The sequence below is a fragment of the Alosa pseudoharengus genome, unplaced genomic scaffold, assembly GCF_046254945.1.
Source record: "Alosa pseudoharengus isolate Yale_2024_CS ecotype anadromous, Long Island Sound unplaced genomic scaffold, YU_APseudo_1.1 YU_APseudo_1.1_scf_4, whole genome shotgun sequence".
NCBI lineage: Eukaryota > Metazoa > Chordata > Actinopteri > Clupeiformes > Clupeidae > Alosa > Alosa pseudoharengus.
In genome coordinates, this window is record NW_027468774.1 from 36,601,188 (window position 1) to 36,613,687 (window position 12,500).

Consider the following 12,500-nt stretch of genomic DNA (forward strand, 5'->3'; position numbering starts at 1 on the left):
TTAGACTGGTGCTGTAACAGCATCTCCGACTGATGAAGGAAGCAGAGATCACTGAGCATTACTCCATGTCCGACGGATACATCTAATTCCAATAATACTCAGACCTTTCAGCCATCTACCCTGACTACAGAACATCCTACAGCATACAGGCAGGGCCTCTCTTTATGACTTCAAAATAACATGCAGTCTTGTATTCCAAATCTCATATTCTTCATCTACAACTTGCACCATCCAAGGTCACTAGGGGCATTCAGAGTTCAGAGAGTTCGGCAAAGATTTTGTCCCTGGACTTCAAAGTTCAACCTCGCCTGGTCCACTCTCCCGTTGTATCAAATAAATTATTCTATTTCTATTCGAGATCGCTCAGCTCCCAGACACACCTTAAATGCCACCAGGCCCCTAGATCAAAAGAGCGCTCGCGCATAAGAAAAGGAGCTGAATAGGCCAGCGCAAATCAATAGCCATACATCATTAAAGAGACGACGGGGCCGTGACGTACTGTAAGGGGACGACGCACGGTGACTTTCAGGAGCCACGTCCACATCTGAGGAGAAACTGAGGCGACTGACATTTTCCGGAGGAGCTCAGAGATGCTAGCTTGGGTGGGGGGTGGAGGTGGGGTGTCTGTCACCTTTCATCCGTCAGGGCGCATGTCCTGGGCCTCAGTGGGGGCAGGCCCACAGTGGCAGAGGCAGGCTGCCCAGTGCAGATGGACAGTGCAGCCATGTGTGTCGAGAGGCCAGGCGCCTGAGGCTAACGGAGTTCTTTCCTTATTTCCTCCACTCAGTTTTTCTTGTCCCCCACCTCTCTCTCTCTCTCTCTCTCTCTCTCTCTCTTTCTCTCTCTCTCTCTTTCTCTCTCTCTCTTAGTCACCCCATTGACTCCCTCGTCCTCTTGCTTCCTCTCTATAATTACTCTCTCTCTTTCTCATCGTCTCGTATAACTCTCTCTTCACCCCTCTATTTCCCTTCCTCTATTTCTCTCTCTCTCCCTCTCCTCTACTCCCTCTCTGTCCCTCTCTGCAGTGCAGTACTGAGACCTCCTCCATCACAAATCTCTTTCACAGATAAGGGGTTTCAGCGAGACACTTCCAGAACATTCAGGAAGCAGCACTTTTCCCTCCTTGTGCAGCCAATGTGAGTAAGCACTTTTTGTTCTGCTTCAAACACTGTGGAAGCTTGGGTAATGGACATGACCATCTGCATTGTGCCTATCGTTTCATTCGCTTTTTTTAATGCTTTTACAACAAATCAAGATGTATCTTTTCACAATAAATACATATTTCAGAGCCCATTTTAGTTGTTGAGCATCTGTACTTTCGGAGGGGGCATTCTGTCCTCACAGCACAGTAAGGTGTTACTGTATATTATAGCAATTATCTTTTTTTATGAAGAATCCATCCACACAGTGGCATTAACTTTGGCATTAGTTAATATAATTTATAATTAGGGTTGGGTATCGTTTCAATTTGAACGATTCCGATTCCAATTCCGATTTCTTATTTCGATTCCGGTTCCTAACGATTCTCGATTCCGATTTTTTTTAAAGGCAGGGTCAAAAAAAGTTTAGGATATTTTAAATGAGCTAGCTAACCAACGGTCTTTCTCAGGGTATCTGCACATTTTCCAAGTGCAAATTTAAAGACTTTTAAGACCTTTTCAAGACATCTAAATGAAAATTAAGACTATACCACGGCAAAAAGATATATAAGACTGTTTAATGCAATAGTTTTTTTTTCCTACTAATTTTAACCCCCACCCCATTTTGGATGTCTACAGAAGTTACCAAAAATATTTTGGCGAAAGAAAATAATTGTGTGTGAATTACCTTCACAGCTATAAATGCCCAATTTTAGGGTCTGGACTGCTTGCTTTTGAAGCTGGCTGTACTGTACATATTTGGTTTTGCTTACTGCTGAGGCTGTTCTTCACCTGTGTCTGTAGTAGCCTAGGGCTACTTGCCAAAGACATGTGCACTGGACTGGATTCCCTTAAATATTTTTTTCAAAGTTAACTAAGCTATTTACATATTTTAATAAGCCTACTTTATATAATGTACTATGTGCATCTATTGTCCATATGCAGCACAGCAAATTAAAGTTAATCCACTACTTTACATTTTGCATACCAGTTGTATCTAAACCAACCAAAGCTTGACTGAAACATTGTAAAACCATTGACTTGTTTTAAATTAATTAAGAGACAGGTCCTCTTCGCATGATCCTGCTGAAAACTGCTGGTTTCATCTCAAGCACGCACGTATGAACGCATGTATTTTTATGTAGCAGTCGCCGACATTCAAAACATATGCGGTTATATTTCACAACTTTTGCTAAGTAGGCCTAGCCTACTGGGAAACGCTGGCAAGCAAGCTGCTGGCAGATATTACAGGTAGGCTATTATAACTTAGACAGATATTTTCTTCCCTAGGCTAGGCCAGCAACACACGCTGGAAAGATGCAAACAGATCAACTTAACATACCGGTATACAGTATTTCCTCCTGATTGCGAAGCACTGCACATAATTTCACCAGCAGTCTTCGCGTCCATAGTTTGTGAAACGATGCTGCGTCCGAGCAAAGACTTTAGATGCCAAGCGCAACTCCAAAAAGGAGAACAAATAAACGTCCGGCTTGAGGCTGCGGCGGACGCCGGACAGGGCTTTTAAAATCCATATGTCCGGCCTAAATTCGAACATATGGCCAACCTATCGCTAACTGGCTTACCAACTCTTTCTCCCGCTCATTCTACCGTAGGCTCCCTCATTCCACGTAGGCTACCCTGTCTATCTCTCAGGCCTCAGCTACACCACGAAAACGCCAGGCATATTATTTTGTACATAGGCCTACTGTATTATTACCGTTTTCACACCTTTAACCAAACCCGTGAAAAACATCTTCACTCTGCAACCACTACACTTCCTCCCGTAGCCTAATAGCCTATCACGTATACAATTGCGTTTTAAATACACGAAACTGGATGGAGACATCACTCGCTCTCTTGCACTCGCTGGCGGTCCCATACGCACATTTAATACCTCTCTTTCGAAAATTCAGTTGTAGCCTATTTAAGACTTTTTAAGGATCCTCGGGAACCCTGCTTTCTGAATGAAATAGTCTGACCTTCTCCATGAATTTTAATTATATTAACTATGCGCTTCTTCGTTGGTGTTCAGACGTTTCTTCTTCCTGTCGGCAGACTGGGAATCGAAAGTAGGAATCGAAATTTAAACTTTTGAACGATTCCGGGAAAATCGCAAAGATAGTCCCGGTTCCAACCAATACTCGATATTCGATACCCAAGCCTATTTATAATGATAATATAATAACTTAAACTGATCAAATAACTAAGGTGTATGTATGCTTTATGTAGTTACTATTGAAACAACCATTATTCTCTTGAGTGTAAACATCCATTATTCTCATGTACCAACAACAGTACACAGACTGTAGTTCATATAGAGTATAGCCTCTGAGTTCATGTCCCTTACATATACTGGTAATAAATTACTTCCAACATAAATAAACTCTCTAACCTATCTTCCCCCCAAATACACACAGGTGCAGGTTTAAACTGTGTGCCTAACCTAGTGATGCAGAAGCTCCCATTCCTTGTAGCGTCCTTTTAAGACGCGGGGCAAGATGGTGACGGGGGTACTCACCACGTCGTAGTGGCCGTGCTGGGCAGCCAGGTGCAGGGGGATCTGGCCCTCGTCTGACTGGCCGTTGACGGAGGATCCAGACTTCAGCAGCATCTTCATGGGCTCCGACTTCCCCTGCCATGCAGCGTAGTGCAGCGGCCGCATGCCTGCAGCGCAAGAGGACCACACAGAGAAAGCATGAGGGAGGATGATGACTAGGTTTCTGTGTGTGTGTGTGTGTGTGTGTGTGTGTGTGTGTGTGTGTGTGTGTGTATGAGAGAGAGAGAGACAGTGAAGGAGAGAGATGTTCTGGTCTCTCTAAAAGACATTTTGTTTCCTCTTAGCATCTCTCAGCATCCCTCCAACATCAAGTGATACAGCATCTACGACCAGATGTTCATCTGACTGACCCCTGATCCCCAGAGCTGTGTTGGTGTGGACTGGGGAGCTCCCCGTTCCCCTTTAAATGGTTCAGTGACACCGTCCAACTGCAGTCATACTCATACGAGGTCATTTCAATGGGATATTAGCCCCACACTGCATAAAGGCTGTGAGAAATCACCCTGTATGGCCTGCAACCAACCATGTGATGCTTATAACAGTGACCTCAGCGCCACTGCAGAGCTGCGTTTCACAGACACGATGCCTCTGTCTCGGAGACGCCGGGCTGAGCTCTGAGCTGGGACACTCAGTCGTCTCTGTGGGGTGGTCCATGCTTGTTGTGACAAATGGAGCATTCCATCTTTTGTCTTAAATGGCTTTGTGCACTCAGCTTTTGAGGATGAAAGGTTTGGATGGAAAAATAGACCTCCAGAAAAACTAAAGAAAAGATTTGACTCGCCATGACAGGATGAATTACTAGTGTTTGCTTTCCTGGGAGAATATGGGCCATCATGAGCAAAACAATTAAAATGTAACGCACTGGCTTGTTTTACGAACTCACCATAAATCATACATGATCGGAATGTTCAGTTTTTGATAGTTTGTTGGTAAAAAGCCATGTAGATAATCATTTAATATATCAAAGGACAAATACTGGTGTCAGAGCCCAAGAATAAACAATTTGCTGCTCCATGCATGAATTAATCAGCTTAAATGTTATTCTATTGCTGTGAGTCGCTTTGGATAAAATTAATGAATAAATGCAAATGTGAATTAATACTGCAGTCTGAACCAGTCCAGATAGAGTTCACCATGCAGCGTGTCCTGATCCTGAGGGCGTGGGTGAGCCTGGGGTTAACTCACCCTTCTGGTCCCTGATGTCCACCATAGCCTGGGAGTCCAGCAGGATGGAGATGAGCTCCATGTTCCCATTGAGAGCCGCATGGTGCAGTGGAGAGAACCTGTTCAACACACACACACAAGCACACACACGTCAGCAATAGTGGATTATAAAAGACCCTCAAACATATAAACGTGCACACAGACACACACACACACACACACACACACACACACACACGCACCAAAATGGCCTCATGCACCCATGAAACTCAAATGCATGAGGCTCTGTTTCAGTGTTTAAATGCTCCCTCTGTGATACAGTATATACCAAAACACAACACACTGACACACAAACCTAAAAACCTAAATCTATGCTATATCTTCCCTCATGAAGGGCCGTTCACACCAGGATCGATAACTATAAAGATAACTATAACTACAACGATAACGTTAAAAGCATCCACACTGACCAACGATGGATTCTGATTGGCTGTCAGCTTTCTATCGCTCTCAAAATCGCTCTGAAAGTGATCCCCGTTTTTGATGTTATCGTTATAGTTTATGTGTGGACGTCGTCATTCATATTAGCTAGAGCGATAGTTTTTTGCCGTTATCATCATAGTTATCGTTCTTGGTGTGAACGGCCCTTAAGACTGCCTGCCCCAGCCCCATGGCTAATGCTGAAATATATATAGCCAGCAATCCCCTCCCTGACCCCCACCCCTCCCATAGCCCCCCCCCCCACACACACACACACGCCACCAGACAGGGCTGCCAGCACATCACATCCCATCCCATCCCATCCCCACTCCATGTCATAAATAATGGAGCCGCCAGCTTAACATCACAATGGGATTTAGCGAACAGGGATCTGAAACAGTGACCTGCAGGGGATTAAGAGCACCTGCTTGACAAATTCATCCACTTTGCAGGACACTCCATATACAGCACATGGTGAGGGGAGAGGGAACAGATTGCTCTGGATGTTACTGTGGGGCGGGCGGGCGAGTGGGTGGATGGGGTGGATGATGGTGGTGGAATCCAGAGCGTAGCATTAACTATTCCAAGCGGGGCTGAGCAAACAGTTTTTTAAATTCAGCGTGGCTGGAACGGCCGGGCCACGCAATGCAATTCAATTCCCAGTGTTTGATATGGAGAGGCAATTTGGTGGCAAGCAGGAGAGGCCTGAGAGAGATGGCGGTGGCGGTGGTGATGGAGCCGAATGCTCTGGACAGGGTCCTGTGGTGTGACGGTAACACACACACACACACACACACACACACACACACACACACACACACAGCACCTGCTGCTTATCAGACCTACAAGTACACATCCACATAGAGTGACTGAGAAGGCAAATGAACACACATGTGTACTATCACAGGAGGACAGAATAAACACATGAGTAACATGACAATGGCTCTGGGGTTTGATACTGGTAGCAGGTGGCCTAGGTTAATGGATTGTGGGGATATCATTTTTGATTGTCTATCTATGTGTGTGTGTGTGTGTGTTTGTGTGTGTGTGAGAGAGAGAGGGGAATAGAGAGAGAGAGAGAGAGAAAGAAAGAGAGAGAGAGAGAGAGAGGGGCGTGCGGAATGCAGCACAGCCTCGGGGCACTTACTCTCTGAAATCACATTTGACAGGTAACCACACGTCGTCCACCCCACCCCCACTTCACTCCCCCCTCCCCAACACTTCCTCATTCCCTCTCACGCTTTCAAAGCCACACCCCCCTGCACACACACACAGGAGATGCTCGCTGGTTTATGCCCAACATGACTGACACATCGGTGCCCTTGTAGCTCGGCTGGTAGACCACAGCACTAACATCAAGGTCATGGGGTTCAATACACTATCTTTAAAAATCTATTAAAAAGAAAACTTAAAAGCCAGTACATTTTCAGTAAAAAATTTGAATATTTTTAGAGAAAATTCCCTCATTGCGTTAATATGAAGATCCTAAAAATATATTTTCCTATTTTGTTTTTCACAGATTTATTTTCAGTGTGTTACTACACAACTCATTGACACACCTCAGCTCCATCTTTACTGGGTCATACTGAATGCCCTTATCTTTGTTTCACACAGTGTCTGCTAAATGACCAAATGTAGCTCTTCCCTCCTGGCCAATTGTCTGACAGTGGACAGTGCTGCTGTGCACCTTCGGATTCCCTACTACAGTGACTGTAATTGGCTCCAGCGGATGTCTCCATTAGAATAACCACGCAAGCTGCCACACATACATTGTTGTTTAAACCAACCACACTCACAGGGACGGCCTGCCACTTATCTTGATGGCTCTCAGGCTTATTAGCCTATTGTTAGTTAGAGAATGAGAGCCATTTGGCCTGTTTACTGCTGTACCTCTGTGTGTCAGAGCAATTTACGAGAGCAGTTGCATGGATGCGCTGAGCATTATGGTAGTGCTGGGTTGCATTATGAGACTGAGGGTGTAGCGGTAGTAGTAGCCATCGCATGCTGCATGGAGGCGCTGGAATTTCACAGCTGCAGCCCTTTACATTTTCACACCACCCCCACAAACACACACACAGAGAGAGAGAGAGAGAGAGAGAGAGAGAGAGAGAGAGAGAGAGAGAGAGAGACACACACACACACACACTAGGGATTACCCCTGCAATGCTAACCCACAGACCAGTGTGAGTTGAGCCGTCTGTTTGTCTTGCATTATTTATTACATCCTGTGTGTCTCTCTTTGTAATAAAGCATCGGCGTATGTCTGTCTTTCAGTGTAGTAGCTAAAGCATCAGATTGATCAGTGTGTTTCTGCGAGCTGCCTGTTGTATGCTGCGTTAGCACAGTCCACTCTGGCAATGCCCATCACGCCTTGGCCGTGGACAGATAAAGAGGTAAGGAAGCAGACGACAACCGAAAAAAAAAATCCTTCCATTGGTTCCTTTGCAGCTGAGGCTCGCTCGCAGTGATTGGCCGCGGCACTGTGCTGTAACCATGGATACGATGCAAAGGCCTTGCTATCAGTGCCACCGTGGGCATGCAGCCGAGAGGGGGGGTGGGGGGAGCTGAGTGCAGGGGCAGCAGCTGAATACTAAACGTCACGGCAGAAGAACCCTATCTGACCCCCCTTGCCAGTTTTATTCAGCTGGCATTGGAGGAGCGCTGGGCAGAGGAGTCCTCAGTAGGGGCAACACAGAGCCTGTGCAATGGAACGGACTAGCGATAAAGACGGAGGGATGCGAGGAGAGAAAGGGAGAGGGGGATATGAGGGAGGGAGGGAGGAGTGAAGGGGGGTGGGGGTGGGGTCGGGGGCAAGCCAGGGAACACCAGCCCTGTTCCCCAGTCAAGTAGTAAAAAATCACACAGCATGCAATATTCATGGGGCTCCCAGCCTTGGGTCCACCGACGCAGAGGGAGAGAGACAGAGAGGGGGGTGGAGAGATTCCACCACAGATGTGGGATGCCTCAACTCTCTAGCTCCTCTCTGTCACTGCAGTGAAAAGATGGAGGTAAACTCTATGCCCCCATCTCTATCTTTCTCTCTCTCCCTCTCTCACACACACACACAGACACAGAAGCACAGCTGACCTACTTCTTCTAATAAGGGATCTCCCCCCTCAGACCTCTCCCCACTGATGTAGGGGATCTCACCCCTTTCTGTCGCCCTCTCTTCCTCCATCTCTATCTTTCCCCTCTTCATCACAAGCAACTTGCTCATCCTCAGCATCAAAGGTAAAAAGCAGTCAGCCTGGGGGGAGGGGCAGACGAGTCGACCCTATTGTCTTTCCGACCTCGTTCCTATCCACAACACCGGATATCATAAGCACATGCACGGCTAGCAGCCTAAATATTTTCTTTCATTTCACATTTAAATAATAATGATAACAAGGGCATCTGTGTGTGTGTGTGTGTGTGTGTGTGTGTGTGTGTGTGTGTGTGTGTGTGCATCCCAGCAGGTTGCAGTTCCAGTCTCATGTGTCAACAGAATGTGGATATCTCCCTCTCGTCTGTTCAGCCAACCCGACGAACACCCCTTACACCCCCAGCCACCTACACCCCCACCCCAAAAAATGGCATTCGCTGCAAACACAATTACAGCAGGCTGCTGGATAGATCAGCTCTTCAGCAGGCCTAACAGGAGGCAATCAGGTGTGCTTTCTACTCTCGGAGCTGGAAAAGCTGAATAATTTAACAAGTGTGCTCCTGGGATGCTGGGACTGTCGGGGGGATGATAATTAGGAGATCATTTAGCATAAGTGCTCGTACCTGGGAGGAGAGTGTTTCACTGAAAATGATACGAACCTGTCAGTAGACAGGAAAACACTGTAAAACACTTCCTAAATCATGCCATATGTATGCAATGTCATCAGATGTGGATGAATATGAGAATGTGCTTGCTGAGACAATTTACAGCAAATACTGTAGGTGTGGTTCCTCTCGTAGGTCTACTGAGCAGGATTACCATTACCTACACATCATCAGTAGGGGTAAAACTAACCTGTCTCACGACGGCCTAACCAATCCACGTTCCTTTTAGTGCATAAGCATTACCCTTAGCTGACCTGATGTTTATTTACAAACATCTGTTCCTCATTCTTAATCTATTTGCTATTTCTAAAAGAGTAAAATGATGTGGTATCCTTGTTTTATCCTCATAAGACCTTAAATCCTGAGAGCGCACTGTCAGCAAAAAAAAAGCAATCAAAGTGTACTTATTGGGCCTAGCCCAGCAACCAATTAAAGTGTGTTCTTATAGGCCGCCATACTCAGAGCCATGCTCTGATAGGTGGATACGGTTCATCATGATACCAACTTTCCTAAGAGCGCACGATCACAGATGATTCTACCGATGTGGCCGAATCGTTTCGATTGTAGGTCTTATCTGCCGTGTTCAGCTGTGTGTCACGGATGGGCGGAGGGAGCTCCACAATCCTCTCTGCACCACGCCGCGCAACTCTGTGGAAGCAATATCCCCTGCCACCGTGCAAAATGCACGGAACACAATCTACCCATCTCATATATTCTAATTCAAACAGTGAGTGCCGCACATTTCTCCATTGCTCAGCTAATAGAAGAGGGAGGGGTGGGGGCTTGACAGAGATGAAATAACGACAGTTTCATAAATCATTTCCCAGCTAGCTCCGGGGCGGCTTTACGGCAGTCATTTTAATGGAACAATTTCAGATTAAGCAGAACATTAAACCCTCTTCCTATGATCACATAAATCTATCATCACAAGATGTCTGCTTATCTTCGCAATGCTGAGGAAACAGGTGAAAGAGGAGATGGAATCATCGCCATCCCCAATGCTGCTTCTTACGCCATGCTTGATTTCAGGGGATAAGATGTTTCTGTGCCAATAAACTGTTCAACATTACAATTACTCATGACAACCCGCAAGGCCGTCCAACAGATGCGTTTAGTTTCAGCTGAAAATGTCTTGATTTCTAGAATAAACATTGAACAGGTTTATATTGTCAAGAGTTTGGCAGAGCCAAACACTCCTGACATTTCACACGCATCATATTTAAGGGTGGGGCTCTATTTTATAGTTATTGGCATTTTTCATCCTTCCTACCTTGAAATAACCATATTTTTTGACTGACAGCAACAGAGGGCCATTTAGTAGATTGCAATTAAGAGAAAAGAAATGATGAGCTCAGCACAATATGGGTTTCGGCTAGAAAAACACACTTGAAGCACATTGCCTAATGAAAAGTCATAATTAACAGAGCTAATTTGGCCTCAATAATTAAAACATTAGCAATCGACCCAGAGAGTGTGATGAATCGGTTAATGCTCTAGCAGAATGCAATTCTGTTATTGGGCTCTACACAGTCAGCAGCTGCTGAGCTACTGTTGTAAAATGCCATGACATTACTTTCAATGGTCCCTGGTGTTTACACAGTCAGACATTTGATTGCCTTAAGCGAGTCCCGAATGCAAACACGCAATAATATTTACTTGATGTGCGGTATGTGGGTGTCCTAAGAGTGGAGGTTGGACAGTGAAAGTTTCTCACAGATTGGATAAGTATTAGCCCAAAATATCAGCAATGTCTGTGGAATTTTGCACACAGCACATATACACATTCACACATACACAATCAAATGCACTTGACGTTCCACCAACCCTCATTTTCTCACACACACACACACACACACACACACACACATACACACCACCACCACCATACTATCGCATCCATTTGCACAAACAAGAACCTGTACCAAATCCCCTTTATTTTCTGTCAGTTACTAGCCTCCATTGCTACACTGCTATGATTCCAGTAGCAGGCTCTTAAATGAGGTCTCCAGTTTGGCCCACGAACATGACTTTGGTGCAGTAGACCCCACAGCTAGCTGATGTGGAGCGGAGTGTGAGTGTGTGTGTGTGATCGCAAAGTGAGATTACGGACTCTCCACAAGCACCAGTGGCAGATGGCGCGCATGCTGGAATGTTCCTGACTCTTAGCTCATTTCAGATACACAGAGCTTATCTTCCAATCCTCTGAAAGCTTTCTATTTCGCCAGCCACGGCTTCCTGACTCACAGGGCAATCATTACACCGCCGGCACCCGACACAATCATTATGACGTAAGTCCCGTCTTTGTCTCCTAGCACATGCATGTCTATATATTAGGGGTGTTGTGCTATTTCCAGAACAAGCGTGTGCACTCTGTGGTGTATATTTGTGTGTAATAATGTTTCAATTGGGTAGATAAAGGAATGCATGAAATGAGTCAGACGTCACTATTTCATGTGTGTGTGTGTGTGTGTGTGTGTGTGTGTGTGTGTATGTCTGTTTCTGTCTGGCTTGAAGGGGTAACTGTCATGTGCTAACCATAACCAGCGGCCCTCTCCCCCTCTTCCCTCTGTATGGGGACATCACCTTAAATCAGGCTTTACTACGGTGCTACGTCCACAGCTCCAGCACTGTGCTTTGTGTTCATAGACAAACACACAACAGGGGCTGCCACTGGGGATTACTGTCAGCACAGCCTATCTGCCCTCCACACCTGACACACACCCATGCACACATACACACACACACACACACACACACACACACACACACACACACGCACGCAACACACAAAACTATACACAGACACACCACACAAACCCCCCTGCCCCACCCCCCATACACACACACAAACTACATACAGGCCTGTATCTATTGCAGCACCTGTAGGATCTATGAGGTGAGGTATGCACATGTTGCTACATTCAAATGTACACAGATGCAAAGACCCCATCTGCTATGTGTAGACTAGAATGTGCAGGATGCACACACACTCACACACATGATGGCTCAGTGTACATCTACATGTATACACAGACACAAACACACACACACACACACACACATACACACACAAACACACACACACACACACACACACACACACACACACAAACACACACACACACACAAACACACACACACACACACACACACACACACACACACACACAAACACACACACACACACAAACATGCTCAGCACCGGGACATCACTTAAACTTGAATTTCCCCTTGGGGATCAATAAAGTATCTATCTATCTATCTATCTATCTATCTATCTATCTACTGTATCTATCTAAACAGATTTCTGGCCTACTCTGTCTCCCTCCCTCCATCTCTCTCCCTCCCTC

At 45.8% G+C, this 12,500-nt stretch overlaps 1 protein-coding gene across 3 annotated transcripts in view; it reads right to left on the reverse strand.

Moving 5' to 3' along the window:
- caskin1 (CASK interacting protein 1) overlaps positions 1-12,500 on the reverse strand; it is a 97,641-nt gene that overhangs the window by 31,799 nt on the left and 53,342 nt on the right. For all 3 annotated transcript variants that reach the window (XM_076266127.1, XM_076266126.1, XM_076266125.1), the window contains exons 3-5: positions 4,885-4,982; positions 3,661-3,806; positions 1-29 (exon numbers count right to left, since the gene is read on the reverse strand). The exon at positions 1-29 is cut by the window's left edge and continues 67 nt beyond it. In XM_076266127.1, coding sequence (XP_076122242.1) covers positions 1-29; positions 3,661-3,806; positions 4,885-4,982 — 273 coding nt within the window. The remainder of the gene's footprint in view (positions 30-3,660; positions 3,807-4,884; positions 4,983-12,500) is intronic.